The sequence below is a fragment of the Hippopotamus amphibius genome, chromosome 9 (genome assembly GCF_030028045.1).
Source record: "Hippopotamus amphibius kiboko isolate mHipAmp2 chromosome 9, mHipAmp2.hap2, whole genome shotgun sequence".
In the NCBI taxonomy this organism is placed as follows: domain Eukaryota; kingdom Metazoa; phylum Chordata; class Mammalia; order Artiodactyla; family Hippopotamidae; genus Hippopotamus; species Hippopotamus amphibius.
In genome coordinates, this window is record NC_080194.1 from 105,436,367 (window position 1) to 105,460,466 (window position 24,100).

The following is a 24,100-nucleotide window of genomic DNA, read 5'->3' on the forward strand; positions in this document are numbered from 1 at the left end:
CCAAGCCTGCTGACAAGGCATGCGTGGTTGGACAAAACAAGCATCTATAACACAAGATACCTGGCTGCACCGGCAGCAGACAGTCCTGGGAGCTGGTGCTGCAGTCCCAGGTGGGAGAGGCTGCAGCGGTAGAGGGGCTGGTTCCCCAGGGCAGGGGGCACCCCAGCCCAGGGGTTGGTGGTGTTCAGCCTGGGCGCAGATCTGGCCCCAGAGAGTGAGGGCTTGTTGTATGGGGCAAAGGCCTGGTGGGCCCCCAAAACAGCGGTCCTGTGGGGGGGCTGGGGGACAGGGTAGGCGGGGAGGTTGGTCATAGAGTGGCGGTAGCGGCCTGACACGGGGCCAGTTGCACCACCGCTGAGGCACTGATGGCAAGAGCAGGCCACCGCCATGTGGCCCGGTGGAGCAATGATGGTGGTTGCTGGGTACGGGGGCCCCGCCTGGCGCCGCACGCTCCGGCAGAAGCTGGAAGTCTTATTGGTCTGCGTGTGGGTGGTGTAGTTGACGGTATAGTTGTACCCCAAGGGAGCCAAGTCTACAAGCTGGTTGCCCCTGGCCGCCTGCTGCTCCAGGTAATCGCAGACGCTGGCTTCATACGCCGTCCAGGAGCCGTCGTCACTCAGCCACTCCCAGACGATGCCCCGGCCTGGGGCCGAGTGCTGGGGGAACAGGTGTCTCCGCACGGCCCGCATGGTGCCTGTTTTAAAAGAAGCGTTGCACTTATACGGTTCATCTGCTAGCCCCTCACCAGCCCCCGAAAAAAGAGAGTTTAAAAATTCTTTTTTTTCCTGCAACCAAAATAAAACAATATGATCATGGTGTACATAGGGGTCGTGCTGCTATCTGACCTAAAGGCTGGCACTGATTATTCTCTCCAGACTTGGGGTGAAGGGTAGGGAGCTCTCTCCATGCAAAGAAACCGTGTACCAAAGGGATCAAGTGGTAGAGGGGGACCCGCGCTTCTCAAGCAGGAGTGAGGGATGCTGGACCCTTAGGTAAAGACCAGCTGTGGCTCAGACTTGATGGGGCTTCTCAACATATTCCTAACGATGAAACCTATGCAGCCTGACTTAAAAACTGAAAACAAAAGGTCTGAAGAAAATTAAATGATCCATAATCCAACCACTGAGAGGAAAGCACACAACGTACACTGCAATATATTCCTTCCCATCTAGTCTCCTAGGTACGTATGTTTAGGTGTAGCTGACAATCATACTGAAAACTTCCCCTATTTTCATGTATTACACCGTAAATATCTCAACTCTCTAAAACTTTGTAAAGCTCATTATTAACTGTTACACAGTTCGCTTACACGGATGTACACAGATTCCCTTGGACTTCCTAGGTAGCATCTATTAGGAAACACCTGTGGTTAGCTTATATTAATAAACCAAACCTGACGATTAAGGAGAGAAAGAGAAAAATCAATTTGGGCCATGGTTCCAACAGCACTTGTCAAAAGGTAATCACTGCGATTACCTTCTACCTGGTCTCTTGACCTCAGCAGCCAGAGGGATACTCCTAACCCCCAAATCAGATGATGTCACTCCGCTGCCCAAATTCTCCCAGGGCTCCTCCTTTCAGAAGAAAAGCTGAAGTCCCTTCAAGGGATGGAAAAGCCCTGTATGACCTGCCCCTCCCTCCTGGTCTGTCCCCGGCCCTTCCTGGTGACCAAGACACCCAAGCTCAAACTTAACAACAATCTCTCCCTACACTTTACACACCCATTCCCTGATAAACACTCATTGCTACCTAACTTACACACAGTTCACGAATTCTTTATCTTGTTCGCTGCCTTTCTCAGTGACTGCAGACACCATGAAGGCAAGGACTTTTATCTGCATCCGTTGCCTGGAAGCCTGAGTTCTCACACCCCTGAGGAGGCTGCTACAGGGATGAGAGCAGGTTTCTTCAGGCTCAGCACTAGTGCCACTCTGGGCCCATAATTCTTTGCTGTGGGGCCGGTCCTGTACACTGCAGGATGTTCAGCAGCGCCCCGGCCTCTACCCACTAGATGCTTGGTAGCACTCCACCCCATGGTCCCGACAATCAAAAATGTCTCCAAAAGTGGTCCAACGTCCTGAAAGACAGAATCACCACCAGCTAAGAACCACTGATTTACAGGGATAAGGCACAGCTCTGGGAAGAAGTCGGTGGCCCCATCCTCAGCAACACTGATCAAAACACACACACACAAAAGAAACATGAGTGCACAGGAGAGTGAAGTAACCTGCCCAGGTGACACAGCTATCATACAGGAGCATCGCCAGGCTCTCTTAATTAGCATGGTGTGCCACCCCCATGCCTGCCTGCCTGCCGCCAGCACAACCCTTTTGGTTTGGGAGACAAGGAGGGAAGGGGCTGGGACGGCCTCAGCACTGTGTTCCCAAGGCACTCTGTACCACTGAGAGGTACAACTCACTGTGTGGTACCTGCTAGCCCTCCCAGCACCTGCCTCATTACTGTGTGCGTTTCAGGGGCAGGATGATGGTGAGAGTTGATTCTGTGACCCCAACACCTAGCACTATGCTCAGCCCAAGGCAGGCACTTGGACACATACTAGAGGCAGGAAGTGTCTTACCAGTGTCCTGGCGGAACTGCGTCCAGCTGGGGAGGTCGATGATGTAAGGAGCCAGCGAGGGGTCAGCCTGGCCTAAGGGGATGCTGTGGGCCAGGCTCCCCAGGCCGAAGCGCTGGCCCTTCTGCTGCACAAACTGCTGCTCGATGTAGTTGCAGACGGTGGCACTGTAGGGGTGCCAGGTGCCCAGCCCATCCTGCCATTCCCACACGGCCACTGCCACTGGGCTGGTGTACACCTGAGCCAAGGAAGGGCTTGGGGCCATGGCCATCTTCCCCAGGACTCCCTCTGTTTTCCGCAATGGCTTCAGACCACTCTGGGCTGGCGTCTCAGGTTCATTGCCCAGTGCTTCCAGGAGACCTGTAAACAAGACAGAGGAGCGGTTACTGACGCACGTGGTGGCCCTGCCAGAGGCGGCCTCAGTGCAGGGAAAAAATCATGCTTTTCCACAGTCACTTTTTTCCCTAATACTGTAAGGGCATCATGAACCAAGTACCGGATCCTGTCTCTTTGCTCAGGTAGCCAGGAGGAATTCTGAGTCAACTGAGTAGCCTTCCTACCTCTGCAAACGTCCAGGAAGACACAGTGGGTGAATTCTGGGCACTAATCATCAGCCCTGCTTCTGTCCTTTTACCAGTAATTTCCCTCTGGCCCAACTACAAAGTGTATCCTTTTACAGTATGTATTTTCATGAGTTACCCCAAATCCTCTGTGGACTGAGGCCATGATAACCCCTTATACCTGTGTGAGGACTCCATGGTTTCCAAAGCAGGTTTGTTTGTGAGAAACATGATAACTCCTGCTATGCTACAGATGGAAAAAAAACTGTCTCAGAAGGGACCAAGGGCGTCAATGGCAGAGCTAGGACTCAAAGCATGAGGTGGGTCCTAGCTCTGCCCAGGTCTCCAGACCGCCCTGGTCTCCCGCACCATTAACCACGGAGGGTGGCGCCCTAGATAAACATTAAAATGCCACAGATTCTGAAGCCCTCCCTCTCTGGCCTCTCTGCACCTCACTCCCTGGGCCTGGGCCTTGCTGACCAGCAGGCAGGTCCAAAGACTTTACACTCATCTCCCAAGACATTCTTCTCCCAGTCACTCCCGCCCAGTTGCATTGTTCAGGGTTTTCCCAGGCCACCCCTCACATGAACTTCTCCACGGCAGCCACCAGAACTGTAAAGCCCACACACACGCGTATGGGTATGAGGGTAGTCCCTGTCCTTCTGCCCCCCCTCAGATGGCAGACACCCAGCGAGTTGGCCTTGTCCACAGCCGTGTTGCCAGCCCCAGCACAGGCCAAGCCATGCAGCACGTGTTACGCGTGGATTAGCTCAAGCACGGCTGAATGGGGGCCAACAATGATTCTACATGCCTGCAGCTGTACTCAGGAAAGGGGGTCTGTGGATGCACCACATCGTGGTGGTCCCCACAACACCAGCTCCTTGGGTGTGAGAGGAACAGGACTGGTGACAAACCACATGGACCCGTCTCATTTAAGCCGAACAGACTGACAAGGTGGTATTTCTCCCACTTTATGGACAGGAAACCAAGACTCGAAGAAGTCAAGGTCTAATTCAAGGTCATATATATACTGCTAAGTGGAAGCACAGAGTGCAAACCCAGATCAGCCTGCTCTAATGTCCTTTTTCTTAGCAGGGAAAGCTCAGGCTGAGCTCTACCTTGGGCTCCGCTTACAGGCCCCTGCTTAGAGAGGGGGGAGGGGGAAGGAGGAAAGGGAGAAGGGGAAAATGGGGGAGGGGGAAGGGACAGAGGAGCCTGCGTCTCAATCCGTGAGCACTCTCTGTTGTTATGTCCACTTGGGGCCCTGGTGCCAACGTCGAATTTTGTTCCCCTTTTGCAGGCAAGGAAACCGAGGCCCTGGTAGTTTCAGTGACTTGCTAACACGGCCACTAATGAGGCTGGGGCCCTGGGCTTTCACTGCTGTCCCTGAGACTGCACTCAAGCAGGGCTTTCAGTGAGAAGGCCAAGACCACCTGCCCCACAAGGAAGGCAGACCTGGAGCAGCACGTGAAAAGGAAGAGGCAAGGGCTCTGGAGTCCACACGCCACTTACTCACTGCACTCTACTCACTGTGTCATCTGATGAAGGTAGCTAAGCCCTCCAAGCCTGATTTCAGTTGGAAATGGACATATCAACCTCTATTCTAAGTGCTTTTCTAGGGGATTCAGGCATATAGGTGTGTATAAAGCACCCAGCACAGGACCAGGCACACAGCCGACGTCAGCAAATCTTGGCCTCCCTTCCTTTCCCTGCCGCCTCCACCCCGGTACCTCTCTACCCCTCGAGTCTGGGTGAGGAGTGGTGGCCCAGGGCGGCACTGAGGTACATGGCATGAGAACACAGGCGATGAGTCAGGCCTGTGATAACTCTGAGCACACCTTACGGGGCCAGGGCCGCTCCTGAGCTGCCAACTGCTCTGACAAAAGCACACAGCCCGCCCTGGAGGATTAGACCCAGGATGCCCTTGAGATGGCTGGCAGGCTTATTAGCTCAGTGCCTGCAATTAGAGGTCTCTGGAACCACATCCAGGTACAAATCACAGGACTGGTTTCAGGGCCAATTACTCCTGAGCCCAGACTTTCCCCCGGCACCTCCTGGCAGGCATCAGTCATCTCTCGCCGGCAGGGGCCTCCCAAGTACCAGCACACGTGGTAGGTTCCAGCATGTCCACACATCCCCAGATGAACCAACTGAGAGAACTCTGCCAAACAGCCTGAGAACTACGCTCAGCCTGAGAACTACGCTAGAGAGCTGCAGCTACAGCTTTCCATGAAAGTGTTGGGCCTACAGACCACGGGCACACCACGGTCCAGGCTGTCAGGCTACTAGAGACCCAGAGGTGAGAAAGAAACGCACACGGCCCCTCCATGACCGGCCACTGTCCCCACAAATACCAAGGCCTCCAACCTCTGTCCAGCCACATCAAATTCTAGCAAGTGTGAGAACATTCAGAGCCATCTCCCACCTCCCAGCTACTGATCCTGCTGGTGCCTGTCCAGCTGCTGCCCAGACTCCCAGCCTCTCTGCACCTAAGCCCCCAGCAAACGTGCCCACCTTTCCAGACTCAGCCACAGCACCCCCCTCTGAGCCCTCTGAGGCCCACCCTCAACAGAAAGAGCTGACTCCACCCTCGTATGCATCCTCACTGAATATTCTGCTTCCTCAAACACCACCGCATTTAGAGGTTTCAGTGTCTGCCCCCCCCCAGCCCCGCCCCAACAGAAACTCCCTGAGGGCAGAGCTAGGTTTGACCCAAAGCTGGGGCTGCAGCTCTTCAAATGTCCAATATCCCAGAGGGTCTGAAACACACACAAAGGAGAGGAGCACCTTCTGCTCCAGGAGCCTGGAACACGTTTGGGGTGATGCCCAGAACGCCCACTGATGCTGCCCTCGAACGTAGCAGCTACGTGCACGCAGCTGTCAAGGCAACCATTCTCTGCTACAGCCTCGGCTGTCCCCAAGCTGCAGTTCAAAAACCTAATTTGTTTCGGCTCTTAATGATGGGGCTATTTAGAGTGTCCTTAATTATGAACGTTATTATTATTATTCTAATTGGCCGTGGGAAAAAAGCCTCAGTCTGGGGGCAACCTAAACCCTTCACAATAATGGAATAAGGGAATTCTTAAATAAATTATGGTACATCCCAGTGATGGAATATGAGTCTTGAAAAATGCTTTTAAAAGGCTTATGACAAATTAAAAATACAGGATATGTAACCGTACACACTATATACTCTCAGGCAGGCAGGTGTGCCGTTTACTGAGCAACTACTATGTGACACGCACTCTGCCCAGTGCCCTCGTCATCCAGCTACCTCAACCTGCAACAGTCCTTGAAGGTACAGATTATCCCCATTTTACAGATGTGAGAGCTGAGGCCTAAAGAAATTAAGAATTTACTCAAGGTCAGCTGGCTGACACCACATTCTTTCTACCTTACATAAGCTAATTTTTAAAAAGCTGGAGGCAACAACTCTGACATTTTCCTAGGAGTGAGGCAGTTATGGGATATTTGTTCTTTACCTCTTCCTGTACTGGTAGATGTTCTACAATGATCATATTATTTTCTATGATCGGACCAAAGGTATTTTAAAAAAATGACTTTGACCATGAGAAAAACCATCCCGCCTTCCCGTGCATTCTCTCGTCAGATTTAGCCACAAAGCCCTGTGCACAGCCCCGCGGCTCCGAGGCACAGAGGGAAGCTGCTGTCCTACCAGAGAAGCATTTCACACAAAGGAGCAAAGTTAGGTGTGTCTGAGAGTCTTTCTATTCCCAGGGGATTTAGAAAAGCTTTAGAGCAAGATCCGAGCTGACACAGGAATCTGAGTGAAACTCATCCTGCCTAATTGTGGGCCTCTGATTGGGGGAACCACACGAATGGATCCCCTTATAGTTGTGGCCTCCGGGAAGAAGGCCCCGAGTGGAGTTTTTAAACTGGTGCCCAGACTGAGCGGCTGTCAACTTGCCAACATGTTAGGATACATTTCCTCCCCTCAAAGCCCACCGAAATACAGAGCAGCCTGGCCCAAGCCTGAGCTGGGCAGTTCATCCTTGGGTCCACACTCGGTGACCTTGGGACAGTCACCTCCCCTTTCCTGAGACTCTATGGCTCAGGCGGTTGCATGGGTTTTCCAGTCTCTTATAAGCAGCAGAACCCTTTTCGAAATGTGATCGTACGCCACCCATCGATATGTAAAATGCAGAAATGTGGGGTGCTCCTACTGATACAGGGGGTGCCCTCCATTCCCACTTCCCGAGAGGCCCAGGAAGCTGTTGTGCAGGATAGAAGCATTCTGAGGGGCACAGATTGGAGCCCAGTGAGACTGGGTGACTTCAAGCCCTGTTTTCTAAGCTGCCTCTCTTTCCAGTGCTTTCCAAAAAGCACGGGCCTGCAACTCCACACCCCACAGGCTGACACAGTGAGTGGGCAGCGGCCACCCGGGCACTCCGTCAGGCAGCCTTCCCACAGCCCTGGGAAAGCCGGATCCTGCACACAAACACACCAAAGACATGTTCTACTTTGCTAGACGTTGTTTTTAATACAAATTTAAAACGATGGTGTATTATTTTTTTTTGCCTATCAAAGCAGTAAAATTAACAATTTCAATACTCAATGCTGTTAAGAGTAGACTGAGATGTCATACTTCTGGGAGAGATAAACCCTTTCCAGAAAACAGTTTATAATTCACATCAAGAGGTTTAAAAATGTTTACTTGCTTTGACCCAATTATTAAGAAATCTAAGGACACTGGAGAAAAACTTCAACATAAAGCTATTCCCCACAGCACTATTTTAACTCAATAAAAGAGAAGCAGAGAGAAAACTCAGCAGAAACGTACCAAAATGCTAACAACGCCTGCCTTTGAGTGAAGAAGCTATTGGAGACCTTTTGTTCAATTTCCTTATATATCTGAACTTTCTGAGGTATCTAAAGTAGGAAAGTATTACTTCTGTTTTCAGAAGCAAATCTCTACAACATCCACCACTTTCAAAAGACTGTAAATATGAACCAACGCCCCCCCCCACCATCACTGTTACTTTTATCGTCATTACTTTAGACGGCTGCTCCCGTCCTGTGGGTTTCACTAACAGGCCTGCCAAAGTACCAGGTCACCTCCTTGTCAAGAGATACATGCCCCACCCCTGAGTTCCAAGAAAGTGCAAAAAACACGATATCCAGGAGCCCAAACTATTACAACAGGGGAGCGCTGCAAGGTAGGACTTTTGTCTAGAAAAGAGATGGCTCGAGCCAGTGCCACCTAGACCTTACCAGGTTTCTGAGAGATGGAAGGAACTGGCACAGGATTTGACCCTTGAACATGGGACTGCCAGAAGGGAAGTGACTGCTCCTCTCCTGGCGGGTGCCTGCCTAGGGCCTTCCAGGGGCAGGTCAGAGCAGAGAGCCACACAGTGGGCAGGGGCACGACCCACAAGTCCCCCGTGGGCAAGCTCCTCCACCAGCACCAAGAACCTGCTGCTTGGCCTTTGCCAGGAGCAACCTGACCACCCACAGGGGGGCGGAGGGTGGAGCCCTGGTTCCCAGGCCTGCCCTGGGGCCAGAATGGGGGAGTGGCGGAAGCAGTGGCAGGCGAGGTGGCCATAATCACACCAGTGGCCAGCAACCAAGAGCTTACTATGTACCAGGCACTGTGCTAAGTATCTTATAAGTGTTCTCATTTAATCCTCACAATCCTGGGCGAAAGGTATTATCTCTATTTTATAGATGAGAAAAGTGAGGCAAAAGATAAGCCCTGTGCCGGAGAAGCCACAGGTAGAAGTAAACCCGAATCAGTTTGTAGAGGGATAAACTGACGTGGAGAAATCGGCCTGCCAGATGTGTCTGCTTGGCCTATTACAGGTTTTTAGCTTTTTTGCAAATTGAGCCTATGTTTACAAACTGGAATATCCACCATTTAAAAAAAAAAAAATCCAGATTTCCAGCTTCTCTTGAAAACCAGAAAAGCCTGGCAACATTTGCAGGCTTGACCCAGATTCATTATCCCGCCAGCAATGACGAGCTGCACCACTGAGGTGGCTGGCACTACTCTCAAGGTTACCACAGTCACCATGGCTCCCCAGCACAGGGCTGACAAACTTTTCCTGTAAAAGGCCAGCAGGTACATATGTTAGGCTGTGCAGAACACACAGTGTCTGCTGCAACTACACAACTCCGCCACTGCAGTGTGGAACCAGCCACAGGCCACACACAAACTAACCAGCATGCTTATGTCCTAATAAAACTTTACTGACAAAAACAGGCTGTGGGCTGGACTTCGCCCATGAGCCAGTCTGCCAACCTCACTGTGCTCTCGCTGTCCTATAGCTGAAAAATACTCCTCTATACCTATCTCTCTATTAAAAAGTGGAAGAGTGCCCATGCCTCTGGCTGGCCTCCTCTACGACATGCCCACCCTCCGTAGACAGGTCAGTCTTTGCCCAACACCTGAGAATGAAATACAGCATCCAACGGCACAGAAGGCAGCATGTGGCTGGGGCCACCCCCAGGCCCAACTGCTTCCCTGAACCACACCTTTCCCTGCATCAGGCAATCAGGCCCTGGCCTACCTCTCCTCTCTCTATACTCCCCCATGACCCTCTTCTCTGTTCCCATGGCTTCGATCATCCCATGCATGCAGATCATCCAGCTCTTTCTTCACATGCCCTGCCTGAGTCCCTCAAGCCCTCTGCTCCAGTGATCAGCGACTCCAGGGAGAGCCCAGAACAGGCCAGGCTGTTCCATGCCCCTCACCCCTCACCGAGAGCACCCATCCCACCTGTCCACTTACTCATCTCTTAATTCCTGGCCTGAGACTCTCTGCACTGTGAAATCTTTCCTACACCCACTCCTGCCCTGCAGGGATAAGTAGTCACTTCTAATCACCAATGTCCAAGTGACATCTGAGTGCAATTATCTACTTGTCCCCTCCACTAGAGCATGGACTCCTTAAAGGCAAGGATCATGGTCAGGAAAAGATTTTTCAAACAAGACACAGGACACCTATCTAAATGAAAAGATACATTTCACTGTGTGAAAATTAAGAATGGTTGTTCAACAAAACATGCCCTAAGAAAGCAGAAAGTTACAAGCTAGAAAAAGATATTCGCAACAAGCACAAAGGATTAAAATCAAGGATATATAAAGAACTCCTACAAATCAAGTTTTTGTAAAAAGTGCCAGGAACCTCACAGAAAAACTGGCCAAAGAGTAAACATATAATTTACCAGAAACACACATGCCAATATAAACACATGAAGAGATGTTCGACACCGGAGCTCAGGGACACAGGAAATCAAGACCCCAAGGATCCCATTTTATACCCATTCCATTGTCAGAAATAAAAAAAAGTCAGCCTACATCAGGTTTTGGCAAGAGCATGAAGTGAGTAGAAGGCCAACACTCTGCTGCTGGAGTGAAAACTCGTACGACAACTTCAGAAAAAGTCTAGTAACAGTTACAAAAGCTGGACGTTTACCCTGTGACCCAGCAAAATACCACCCCTCAGTTCATACCCAAGAAAACCTCTTGCGAGGGCTTCCCTGGTGGCGCAGTGGTTGAGAATCCACCTGCCAATGCAGGGAACATGGCTTTGATCCCGGGTCCGGGAACATCCCACATGCCATGGAACAACTAAGCCCGTGCGCCACAACTACTGAGCCTGTGCTCTAGAGCCTGCAAGCTACAATTATGGAGCCCATGTGCCACAACTACTGAAGCCCATGCACCTAGAGCCTGTGCTCCTCAACAAGAGAAGCCACCGCAATGCGAAGACCATGCACCACAACGAAAAGTAGCCCCCACTCACCGCAACTAGAGAAAGCCCTGCACGCAGCATCGAAGACTCAACGCAGCCAATAAATAAATAATAATTAAAAAGAAAAAACCTCCAGCGTATGTGCAACAGAAAGCATGTATGGAAATGTTCAGAGCGCCCACTAGTGACAGCAAAAACCTGGAAGTGACCAGGTGCCCATCAAGGGACGATCAGATGCGTAAACTGGTTTGTTCACACTGTAGAATACTATTCAACAGTCAAGACAAATGAACCAGATGACATGCAATACTACAGACAAATTGTAGTAATCTTTTTTTATATTCCTTAGGAGTATTCAGGTACCATAAAACTACATAAAAAATGAAAGCAAGGGGATAATGGTTATCTCAGGATGGGGATGGAAATAAAGATCAGATGATTGGATGTGTATTTTGTTTCCAGATCCCGGCTTTTGTTGTGGATGGCTGAGATGCAGGAGCTTACGACATTCATTAAAAATAACTTAGGAAATAAATAAAAGCAAGCCATGCATGCACAGTGATCAGTGTGTACTAACCTAGCTCTCTGTTTACCTGAGGTGAAAATCAAAACAAACACACAGAAGCAACTGTTTAACGCTCTGTACTCCGAGTGCCGAGCACAAGCCCTGGCACACAACTCCCGAGGCACGTGTGGAATGAATGGGGGACTTCTCCCTCACGCGTGGCCCCACCCCTGCTAGCCTCTTAGGTACCTTCAACACATCTGAAGCCAAACTCACCTTCCTTGCTAATCCCCCTTTCCTCCTGGAGTCCCTGGCTCCGTGTTGCCCCTTCTCCACCTTCTTCCCCACAGCCAGCAGCTGCCCTGGCTTGCTCTTGCCTCACCTGCTCAGCGCCCACTGCTAGCATCTGGTTGGGACCTTGACAAGCACTCTCTCCCAACCGGCTTCTCCAAGTCCTGTCTCTCCCTCTAGTCCACCTCAGAGACAGGTGCAAGGTTGAGCTTCCTGAAGCACAGTTCTGACGCTCTCTCTTCCACCCTCACCCCTCGAGCTCGAGAAATAACGTTCACATTCCCTGGGCTGCATCACAGTCTAGTCCCTCCCTATCAACAGTAGCTGCCAATGCATCTCTCTTCCATACCCTCTCCCATCTACACCTCCCCCTCCCCAAACCCTCCCAAAGAGTTTAAGAGATGACCTACTAGCCCATACACATCCGGTTTCCCCAGCTCTTTACCTGGAATCCCACCCACTTGGCCACCCATCCTCAGCTGACCCACACTTTCAAGGCCCCATTTAAACACCTCCAGGATGCTGGGATCTACCCACTTGAAAGAAAACCCCCTCTTATCAACTTCCACAGCATTCTGTCTGTCCTCTACAGTTCCTTATGTCCATTCTCTCTCTTTGACTAGACCAGGAGCAGCCGGAGAGCATTGTCCTGTCTACCTCCCCCTACTAGAAACTGGCCTGGTGTAAGGAAACAGTCACAAAGAGAACAAACTAATCTAATCCATTCCATGCTTTCTAGCCAGGGTGCTCATTTAAAATGCCCTTCCTAGGGCTTCCCTGGTGGTCCAGTGGTTAAGACCCCGAGCTTTCAAAGCAGGGGGCGCAGGTTCAATTCCACATGCCGCGCAGCGTGGCCCTTCCTGGAATTCTTCTACTAAAATTCTTCTGTTTCCCTGAGCTTTGCCATGACCTACAAAAGCCCCCACTCAGCCCTCTGCCTACCTTTCCAGGCCTCTCAGCCCTACACCCACTCTGCTGTTGCTCCAGCCACACTGAGCTACTGATAGTGGCCCAGACATGCCAGGTCTCTCCATGACTTTGCATATACTGACTCCTCCGCCAGGCTTCACCCCCTACTTCCTGGGTCCTACTCCTTCTTCACAACTCACTTAGCTATCATTTTCTGGAATCCTTCCGGACCCTCCCTCCTGGGCAAGTGTGGGGGTGGGGATGGGGGGGCTCTGCCCTGCGATTATCCACTCCTCAGCATGTATCACACTGACAACTCCTTGTCACTGTCTGTGGTTTGTTTACCTTTTCCACCGAACAGTGAGCTCCCGGAAGACAGAGCTTTTGTGGCTGGTCACTGTATCCCCAGCACTGAGCACGGGGCTTAACAAAAAAGAGGCACCCAGTAAAGGTTCCAGCAAAAAAAGAAATTAAAATTTCCACTTCAAATGCAGAAATTGTGACTCGTGTCCTTCATCCCACAAAGCCTGTCTGAAAGCAGAAAGCATCTTCTAAGACTGGGTAAACAGGAGAAGCTTTTGGCAAGAAGCCACCTGAATTTATCTGAGACAGTTGGCAATCAACAATCAAATCCCAGGGCTCACCTTCATCCGGGGGACCTCAAACTCCCACCTCCCCAGTCCCCATTTTCTCTACTGAAAACCAGATTGGGAAGGCAGCAGCGGAAAGGCTCTCACCTTTTCTCTCTGTAGAGCTGGCACACACTGTGCCCTCTTGATGGAGATACCAGAACCTTAGGAGGAATGACTTGTTTGAATTCCCATCTTGATATAAAATGCAAACAACAAAAACCTGGCAAATGTGAAAGGCTTGCTGACTCAGCAACACAAATTCCAAGGCACCTTTGCCAACAAGGAAGAAGATGATCAGGTTTTAAATTGAGAAACAGCAGTTAGTGAAAATGAATACACAGATGTTGGGTCCCTGTGCTGTGGCTGGGGGACTGGAAACCACCAGATTTATTTTTCAACAGCCTGGGCAGAGCAGAAGGTACAGTAGTCTCCCTCTGCCCACTCGATAATCAAGGGGATGGCTAAAAACACACACACAACTAAGCCCTTCCACAGAAAGGCCTGAAAGGACTTCGTAAGCTAGTCCGCAGTGTAGGCATCTAGGAAATCAACACGCCGGAGAGGGTAAAAGTTTGGCCAAGGTCACACAGCAAATGAACAAAAAGCCTAGTTATAGTTACCCTGATGGTTCAAGTAAAGCCTGACTTTGGCTACCAGAAAGACCACCTTCTAGAACTCTAGAGGAGCTAGGATGACATGCAGAAATATTGTGAGTTTCCAAGCATCTGTGCGCACACTATTTCCACTGCTACAGGAACTTAGGGAAGAGGAACCAGCGTGGAGGACAGTAGCTGGCTGAGAGGGGGTAATTTCAGGGCGAAAAAAAGCCTTCTAAATTCTCTTTACAGCACAGATTATGCTATCCCTCCAAAAGTGGCGCAGGGTCCCAGGAAATACGCGCTTCCTGGAAGGCAGACCCTACCTGAGACGCGGAGAGCAGTTAGGAGCCAAACTCCTCTGAAGTACAGCCCCCGGCTCCAGCGAGCCGTCCACCGCGAGGCAGACCCCAGCAGAACCCACACCTCAACTAGGGCAGTCCGGTGGCACCACCAGCGCCGCCTCCTCAGGTGCTGTGGGAAAGGGTACACGCCGACCGACTGACCAAACTCTCAGGGTCTGCGCCCCTCCCGCTGCCAGCCCTTCGGCTTCCACCCCGGCGTCCACTCTCCCACCCGGTCCGGTCCTAAGCTCCCAGAGTCTCCCAATCCCCCCAACTCCCGCCTCCGGGACCTCCACCCGGAGGCCAGCCCCCGCCACCCCCCCAGACCTCACCCCCGGGCTCTCCTCAGGCCCGGCCCAACCCTCCCTCACGCCCACGCCCGCCCCCTTCCGGTCCCAGCTCGGCTCGGTCCCCCCCGCGTCGCCGGGACCCCAGCTCTGGCGACGAGCTGGTGGCCCGCCCGCCCCTCTCACCGAGGCTGAGGAAGGCGAGGGGGCAGGCGGAGGACACCGCCGCGCTCAGGCTGTAGCTCCGGCTCGGCCTGGGAACGGCTCCCGTTGCGCCTCCCACTCTCTGAGGAGGAGGCAGCCAAAGTGAAACTCGGCGTCGCAGCTTCCTTGCGTTCCAGTGCGCATGCCCAGGACGCTGGGCCTTCTGGGAAACGTAGTTCCAACGGGGCGCGGGGCGCAACATGAAGTGCACCTGTTCAGCGACCTGTATCCCAAGAGAGCTTCGTGTCTAGCTGGGGAGACAGACACTTAAACACACAACTACCATCTAGTGGGATAAATGTGATAAAGGAGTGAGAGCATAGAAGGGGGTGCCTAATGTGGGGTGGGGGGAGATCAGGAGGACATCGCAAAGGAGGTGACACCTGAATTGGATTTTGAAGCCTGTGTAGGGTTTGCCAGGTGGATTGCAGGGAAGACCTTGCAAAGGATGAGAGATGCAAAAGTGCCTGACGCATTCAGGAAGCTATGAAATATTCTGTGTGGCCAAGGCAGAGAGTACGTGGACGGGGTGAGGACAGAGAAAATGGATTAGGGTGTGGCAGGATATGGGGAAATGGCTGGGGAAGATTATGATGGACTCTAAATTTCATGCAAGAAGTTTAGGCCACTGGAGTCAATGGAAGATTTAAGTAGGGGAATGAGAGTCAACATTGCACTGTAGAAAGATACCCTTGTGGGTGGAGGATAGAGAAAGGAGTGGGGAGACCAGTTTGGAGGCTGTGGCTGTAGTCTAGGTCAAAGGTGATGATGCCTGAACCAGGCTAGTGACTAATCTTTTGGGATCATAGGCCTCCTTCACAAAGCTAAATAAAGCTATTCCCAGGAAAATGCTCAGGGGCGTTCACACATGTATATATACACACAGATATTTTGCATATAGTTCTAGGGGATTCAGAGTCCTCTGAATCTTTAATATCCTTACATAATCTAATGTCACTCATACTTTATCAGGGATTTTAGGAAGATTCAGACTGCGGGAGGTGGGGGAAAAGTCCTCCCCCAATATTCAGTTCAAACACTTCATTTTATACAGGAGGAGGAAGGGGGAGTAACTCACCAAAAGCTAGTGAAGGAAGAGAAGGAGCACCTGCAACAGGCCCAGTTTCTGGTACCCTAGGCCAGGACCCCTTACCAGCTGGAGCTGACTTAGAGGACACAGGCTTTGAGTCTGGGGAGGCATCGAAGTCAGGTTCTTCCAATTACGTCCAGAGCCAACTCTCTATTGAGAAATGAAGGGTTGCGTTTTACCTGTGATTTATACTAAATGCCTGCAGTGGCTACAGATTAGAATGGGATCACATCCCTTCCCATCTCAAAGCCTCAGTTTTCTCAGCCATAGTCATCGACAGCATGTCTAAAGCACCTAGCAGGTGCCAAGCACTTGACATGTGTCACCTCATTGAGCCTCTCAACGAGATGGATGCTGTCATTATTCCCTTTTTTTTTTTTTTGGTGGTGGGATCTTAGTTCCCCAACCAGGGATTGAACCCATGCCCCCTGCAGTGCAAGCACGGAGCCTTAACCACTGGATTACCAGGGAATTCTCTCATTATTCCCATGTTAAAGATGAGGACACTAATGACTTCCCTGGCAGTCCCGTGGTTAGATTCCGAGCTTCCACTGCAGGGGGCATGAGTTCAATCCCTGGTTGGGGAACTAAGATCCTGCATGCCACACGGCACCACCAAAAAAAATAAAATAACATAAAAATAAAAAGATGAGGACACTGAGGCACAGAGCTTAAGCAGTGTGCCCAGGGTCACATAGTTGATAGCCAAGAGCTGGTCTTTGTATTGAGGTAGCGTCTGACTCTAGACTTGAGCACCCCCATATGACTGGCCTCACTGCAGGAAAGGTGGAGGGTGCAGATGAAATGGTCTGAAGCATTAGAAAAGCCTTTCAACTCCCCCAAAATATTTTCTTAAGTGTTTCCTTTTTCCTCATGGAAACACTGGAGTGTTTGTCCAAAACCCCATTGAACACACACCTAGACATTCAAACAGATAGAACAATGGTGAGAGGACTGCCTGGGAAGGTTCTGGAACCTAGGCTCTAGAGAGAGGAGGACCTCTAAACCCAGAGAGTTGGAGCTCTGGGGAAGTCTCAGGGTGTCAAGGTTGAAAACCAGTGTGGGAGGCCGGGGGAAGGCTGAGGCGGAGATGTTCCACACAGGCAGAAAGTAGGATGCGGTCGGCAAGGCTGGCTGCATGGGAGTGTCCACCCATGTAGAGGACGCTAGAAAAGTGGGGAGGTCAGTCGGTCAATCTCCCACGTTGAGTGTGAAGTAAGGGGAGGGGGGCGGACAGCCATGCATGAGGCTCTGGAGAGATTTGGGCTAGGCGTGGGAATTTTGGAGTCACAGGTGATGAAATTGAGATCACCTGGGACGACTGCAGAAGAGGAGCAAATGTCAGTCCAGGGCTGAGGAATGCTCGCTGAGTCCTAACCACTGGGCAACCAGAGAATTCCCCGAGGGAAGCTGACTTTTGAAGAGCAGATGAGAGGCAGACATGTCTGGGGAAGAGGCTGGACTAGGGGACACGGGGTGAGCACGATGGCAGAGAACCAAAGGAGGGCTCCATGAAGGGGGCGCTCAGTGGTGACAGACACTCCGAGAAGCCAAACCAACTGGTCCCCTGGTGGCAAGCCCGTCTCAGAACCCAGGGCTCCTGCCTCCCAGTCTGGGGCTCCCTCATTTTTCCATCAAGCAGCTGATGTCCAGAAAGATCCCAAAGTTCTCATTTAGTGACAGGAATGCCATTGGTGACTGCACAGTGGTTTCCATTGAGAGGCAGGAGCTGAGGTCATGGAGGTTAGGCATGCCGTCTGGGAGTATAGGCAGCTCTTCCAAGAACAATCTTTGTGTTGCACACATGGGAGGAGGGGACTGAGGCGGGCGGCAGAGGATAAACCCACATGTGTGAAATGATGCCACTTACATAAGGATGCCTGTGGTGTGTGCATTTGAGAGGACGCTAGCCAACATGGTGACAGCCAAAGGGCGGGAGTTGCAGGTGATAGTCACTTTCTTTCTACTTTTCCTGTAGCATATGAATGTATCCCAATGAATCGTTTCCATTTTTATAACCTGAAAAGAAAGACTATTTTTACTTAGGGAAAAATAAAGAGTTCCGGTCATGAAAAGAAGCCAAATAGGACCGCAGCAAGAGGGAGAATGGGGGACAGGGACTTTGAATTTTTAGTCAGGAGAGAGTGAGTGTGCTGTGTTCTGAGGACACAGCAGGACGCCCCTTAGGAAGCTGGAAATGACGGAAGCTGGATTGGCCACTTGCAAACTGAACTTTAAGCCAATACACATAGGAGAAAGGGGCTGGTTAAATAACCCTGGAACACCAGGGAGAAAGAATGAGGAAGGCTCACAGATGCTGATGGAATTGATTGGCCAAGATCTATTGTTAAGTAAAAAAGGAACTTTCAGAGCAGAGGATTCGTGTAAAATGGGCACCTATTTGTGTGTATTTGTGTTAATTTTTATTGGAGTGCAGTTGATTTACAATGTTGTGTTCGTTTCAGGTGTACAACAAAGTGAATCAGTTATACATATACATATATCCATTCTTTTCAGATTCTTTTCCCATATAGGTCATTACAGAACACTGAGTAGAGTTCCCTATGCTGTACAGTAGGTCCTTGTTAGTTATCTATTTTATACACAGAGTGTGTATATGTTAAACCCAATCTCCCAATTTATCCCTCCCCTGTTTTCCCCTTGGTAACCATAAGTTTGTTTTCTACATCTGTGACTCTATGTTTTGTAAATAAGTCCATTTGTACCATTTTTTTAGATTCCACGTATAAGCGATATCATGATATTTGTTTTTCCCTGTCTGACCTACTTTACTCAGTATGATAATCTCTAGGTTCAACCATGTTGCTACAAATGGCATTATTTCATTCTTTTTTATAGCTGAGTAACAGTCCATTTTATACATGTGCCACATCTTTATCCATTCATCTGTTGATAAGACATTTAGGTTTCTTCCACGTCCTGGCTATTGTAAATAGTGCTGCAGTGAACATTGGGGTGCGTGTGTGTGTTTTAAATGCACACACAGGCTTGTAGGCATATTTTCTGGGAGGGAACCTAAGATGCTCCAAGAAGGTAAGGGATGAGCTGAGGATTTTTATTTTATTTAGTAGGTATTCATGCTAATTTTTTCTATCACAAAAATATGAGAATGCCCTCCCCCACCATACGCATACACGGTAGGGTAGGGTAGGTATGCCTTCTGGGAGCTGATACATTCCTGGCGGAGGCTCTGTCTTTAATCATCTACCCAGAAGGGAAGACTTTTTTTTAAGGTCTCACAGGCTGGCATTTGTGCCACCCATGGGCCTTTGAAGGCTCCCATGCAACTGAGAATGAGTGATGTGGCCCAGGAAAGAAGTGGCCATAGAACGGGAAGTAGTGGTGGCCAAAGGAACTCAGATTAAAACACAAAGGTGGAGTTCCCTGGTGGTCCAGTGGTTAAAACTCTGTGCTTCCACTGCAGGGGGCGCAATCCCTGGTGGGGGAGCTAAGATCCCACATGCCGTGGAGAGACGCAGCCAAAAAAAAAAAAAAGTGAAGTCCTTCAACTCCACTCCAGGTGTCAAGGTTTACTGCTTCTGAAAGTTCCAATTCCGGAACAAGCCCCACTCACCCTGGAGCAAAAAAAAAAGATCACTGTAAACCTGGGTAAAGGCAAGAAGACATTGGAGCCCAGGGATGCCACTAAGGGGCTCGAGCACTTTCTGATATTTTGCTTGGAAGGGCAGAATTTTGTTGCTTGGTGCCTCAGCTAATTGGCCTCCATCTGACACTCTGGAGGGCTTGCCTGATTAGAAGCCACAGCTGCCTTGCTCATTATTTCTGATTAATAGAGAGCACCTGGCATCTCTGGGCAATGGTGCTTGCTCAGGACCCAGGTGTGACCTACACAGTCAACAAAAGTGAGATGGCTTTGCAGTCCTGAGGAGAGGTGCGGTCTCCCCAGAAAGCATCATCTTATGTAAGTCCCAGTCCCTGGGAACACGATTTGATGAAATGGTTTGTCCTTGCTGGTTCCCTTGTTGCCAGTCTGAACGGATATGATCTCACAGTTAATTCACTGGAGAAGTTCATTTTAAATCTATGCAATCACACTTGACCTTTAGCACCCACCCAACAGTTATTGTTCTTATTGTAAGTTAATGCTCTGACACCCTGGTGTTAGAAAGGGGGGGGGGTGCAACAGGCCCAAAATGGAGTCACTTGAGCTAAGTCCCAAGACTTATTACCTAATTGCAGTTTCAGCCTCTCCCAGGAAACTAACCTTTAACCAGTCAATCTGGAATTACCTGGCCAGCACCAGTGAAGTAATTCGCCCCATAGACCCTTTCTGTCCCCCATAGGAAGGTGACATTGCCTAAAACAGTCTACTCTTTGCTAGAAATTTCCTTTTCCCACCCCCTTCTGCCTATAAAAGCTTTTTACTTTGCATAGTTCTGTGGAACTCCTTTCTATTTGTTAGGTGGAATGCTGCCAAAATCATGCATCATTGATGAAGCCAGTAAGATCTTTAAATTTACTCAGTTGAATTTTAACACTCATTTGAGATCTTGAGTTGCTCAAGAGAAGGGATCAGTTGTGGTGTGTGGACAAGCCAGGCATCCTAGCCTGAAGGCTAAGGACAGGTGGTCCCTTGGGAGACACAGTGTTATCTTTCTGGTGATATCCAACCTCCTCCTGGAAACTTCCATTAGCCCCAAGAAGCTGCTCAGAATCCATTGATAAAAATACCTGATAAACCTCACACCTGGACTTCCCTGGTGGCGCAGTGGTTAAGAATCCGCCTGCCAATGCAATGCAGGGGACGTGGGTTCGATCCCTGGTCTGGGGAGATCCCACATGCTGCAGAGCAACTAAGCCCGTGTGCCACAACTACTGAAGCCTGCGAACCTACAGCCCGTGCTCTGCAGCAAGAGAAGCCACCACGAGAAGCCCGCATACTGCAATGAAGAGTAGCGCCCCCCTCATCACCTAGAGAAAGCCCACGTGCAGCAACAAAAACCCAACACAGACAATTACAAAAACCAAAAAACAAACTCACACCTGTTAGGAAAAACTGTAAAAGACCTTGAAATGGGCAAAATGTTCATCTGGAAGGGTGTTAGAGACACCCCCAGTTATCTGATTCTCTAAGTCTGTGCCTTTCCTGTTCTTTGACTAAGGTATTTTACAAAACCAATAGTGATGCAAATGACTCTATCCAGAGAGGTGCAATTGATTTGTCAGTGGAAGCCATTTTTGCCTGTATCGGCAAATTCATGTCTGCATTCCTGATTGCCTTTGTAAATCTGTTTTTTGGAATCTCCTTTGAACCAGTTTTTTCCATCTTGCAGTTTCCCTTAATGAATGAATTCACACAAGATCTTTGACACATTTTAATTTTATATTTGTATGATCATGATGTTTTTTCTTCATTGTTCTTTAACATACCTCGTGTCTCCCATTTCCCCCTGGCTGTGAGGAAGGCAAAATTTTAAGATTAAGTTGTCTTATTTTTTAAATGTTTTACCATGTGGGAATGCCCGTGGGCTGAGGCTGCAGCCTGGTCCAGGTGGGTGGAGTGTGGGGTTTCCCAAGAGGGCAAACAGGGTGCATTCAGAGCCCACAGGATGTGCTATGTGACTTTGGGTGAAGTTTTAAACCCTAAAAGTCCAAGGGGGGAAAGAGGGGGAGAGGGGGTTGGGGTAGGATGAATTGGGGGATTGGGATTACCACATACACATTACTAATAAAAAAAATATCAAACTGTATACTTTAACTATATGCAGTTTATTGTATCTCAATTATATCTCAATAAAAGTTCTTTAAAAAAAATTAAAAAAAATTAACCGTCAAAGTGTTGATTCACTGAGAGTTTCCCAGGATACAATAGGAAGCTTCCCCAAACGCCAGGGAAAGAGGCAGCCTGAGCAATGGGCCTGCCATCTTCCTTCCTTTCCCATGGAAGCTCCACCTTGAGGCGGGAAGGCAGGGTCATTACTGCTGGAGGTAGTCTCTCCGGCCACTAAGCTGAGGCCCCCACGGAACTGGCCGGGGCTGACACCAAGGGTCACATCCTCGGCACACTTCCTCCCTACACCAAGCCCAGCCACTTCCTCTGAGGACAGCAGAAGTTGAATGAGATGAGTTCCCAAGATGTTGCAACACCCGGGACCATGAGGGCAAGTAACAGCTGGGTGTTTACAGCAGGGACAGTCCCCCAGGGGGACAGTCCCCCTGGGAGTAGCCTTTGGTTGGAGTGCAGCTCTGAACACATGCTACATCCCAAGTGTCACGTGAATCCTTGCCGTAACCCTGAAGTCAAGAACTCCCCCATCTGAAACAGGATGATTCTTAGCAGGAGGAAGCAGGTTCAGGCAGGGGTGGAGCTGGGTGGGATGTGAGACAGGCCATCTGGCCCAGGGGTCCTGCTGCATGATCCAGGATTCCAAGTGTTCTGTTAGCCTTCAGACAGTCCCATCTTACAGATGAAGTGACCCTGCCAGCCTAGCCGTGGCAAGGAGCCAGGCTGGCTTTCTGTCAGCCTCCAGGTTGTACTTTGCTGCTTGGTTGATCCCCCAACAGGGATGGTCCATCCATGGCACTCAGCCCTTGGGTGGCTCTTTTTCACATTATCAGCCCTACGTGGTCTCCCCCTCCACTCCCCGCCTTACTGGATTTCCAGGCACTCCATTCCCCCAGCCCCTGGCCCTGGGTTCTCCCATTCTTTCCTCCCTCCACACCCACCTCCCCCATTTTGCCCAGCTAAGACCTGTTCCTTCTTTGAGGATTTGCTCCAGGGTCACCACCTCCAGGAAGCCCACCTCTCTGACCCCTGAGTCTTTTACACCCTTATACAGCACACCTGATGGGGGAGCAGGATTCCTTCTTGATGCAAATCCCCTGGCCCAGTGCACTTCACACACCTGAATCAGTTGGGGATTTTGTTGAGGTGCAGATTCTTAGGTCTGGGATGGAACCCCAAACTCTGCCTTTCCCACAAATCCCCAGGTGATGGCCCAAAGGTGTTCACAAAACCATGCTTGGAGCAGAAAGGACCTAGGCCTTCCTGTACTTCTGAGACCCAGAATCACACAGATCTTGCTTTAAATACATTAAATAAATGTATTTAAGTGTCATTTAACTCCAATCAGTTTATGCCTAACAGCCCTGCCCAGCAGGTACCAGCCCCGTTTTGACCTCAAGGATGCTCGGGCTCACAACAAGTGACTAGCAAAGCTGGGATGCCATGGTGAAGGTGATCTTCACCCAGTGAAAGTGAGTCGCAGCCGGGGGTGAGGGTGGAGGCAGCTAAGGGCCAGCCCGTGGTGGGGACGTCACAGGCCTCAGCAGCAGGAGCACAGCCACCTCCCTTGAAGAGGCGGCCACAAGCTTCCTCAGTACCTTGGGGGCACCCTTCCCTTGCTAGACACTCCCAGGGTCTGTGGCCGGGGGCTGGGGGAGCATGGCAGCTTCTGTGGGGGGAGTGATGTGACGGTGGGGGAGGCCGAGAGGCAGCTCCCCTCGGTCACAGGAAGCCCTGAAGCACCCACAGCTGGTGACTTGGCCACGACACCCTCACTCCCCAGAGGGGCTCCTCTACAGCGGCTTCAGGTCCCAGGTGACCACTGCCTTAGACCATCACCTCTGACCTTCAGGCTTCTAGCACATGGACATGTGGCTTAAACCTGCTGCCACTAGGGAAGGGGACTAGAAGTCCTTTCCTCCCTGCCCCCACCCTCTGCATCAGATGCCCAAGGTCCAGAGCCAGGACAGGACCCTCTGCCAGCCTAGAAGCGGGCTGGCAGGACCCACTGCACTTTAGCCCCCAACCCCTCTCATCTTGGCCTCCTTGGAGATGTGAGATGATACTCGTCCCTGGGCAGAGGAGCCCTAGCCAGAGGAAGGATGCATTGCCCAAGGCCAGGGAAATGCAGGGTTGTCTACACAAGCCAAACTGGCCTCTCCGCTCTACAGACTCGCGGACACAACGGGGGACTGCCCTAGTGGCGCAGTGGTTAAGAATCCGCCCGCCAATGCAGGGCACAGCGTTTGACCCCTGGTCCGGGAAGATTCCCACATGCCTTGGAGCAACTAAGCCTGTGCACAACTACTGAGCCTGTGCTCTAGAGCTCCAGAGTCACAACGACTGGGCCTACACACCTAGGGCCCGTGTTCCGCAACAAGGGAAGCCACTGTCATGAGAAGCCTGTGCACCGCAATGAAGAATAGCTCCCGCTCACCGCAACTAGAGAAAGCCAGAGCGCAGGAACGAAGGTGCCACACAGCCCAAAATAAATAATGAAAAAAAATGACTCAACAGTACTTCGATTTTGCTGTGCGAACCCATGACCCTGCTATAGTCCACCCTGTGCCCCTATATAGCCACTCCCAATTCACCCCATCTAGTCACTGCGCCACACCCCCGAGGT

The 24,100-nt window shown here is 50.6% G+C and overlaps 1 protein-coding gene across 5 annotated transcripts in view; it reads right to left on the reverse strand.

Annotated features, from left to right (window-relative positions):
* DTX2 (deltex E3 ubiquitin ligase 2) overlaps positions 1-14,713 on the reverse strand; it is a 33,337-nt gene extending 18,624 nt beyond the window's left edge. For 2 of the 5 annotated variants that reach the window (XM_057748946.1, XM_057748943.1), the window contains exons 1-3: positions 14,600-14,713; positions 2,579-2,935; positions 61-694 (exon numbers count right to left, since the gene is read on the reverse strand). In XM_057748946.1, the coding sequence (XP_057604929.1) occupies positions 61-694; positions 2,579-2,846 (902 nt within the window). In that variant the 5' untranslated portion in view covers positions 2,847-2,935; positions 14,600-14,713. Of the gene's footprint in view, positions 1-60; positions 695-2,578; positions 2,936-13,291; positions 13,348-14,108; positions 14,373-14,599 lie in introns of those variants that run through there. The other 3 variants (XM_057748945.1, XM_057748942.1, XM_057748944.1) reach the window with 2 other exon arrangements.
* Between the last annotated feature and the right edge of the window lie 9,387 nt (positions 14,714-24,100).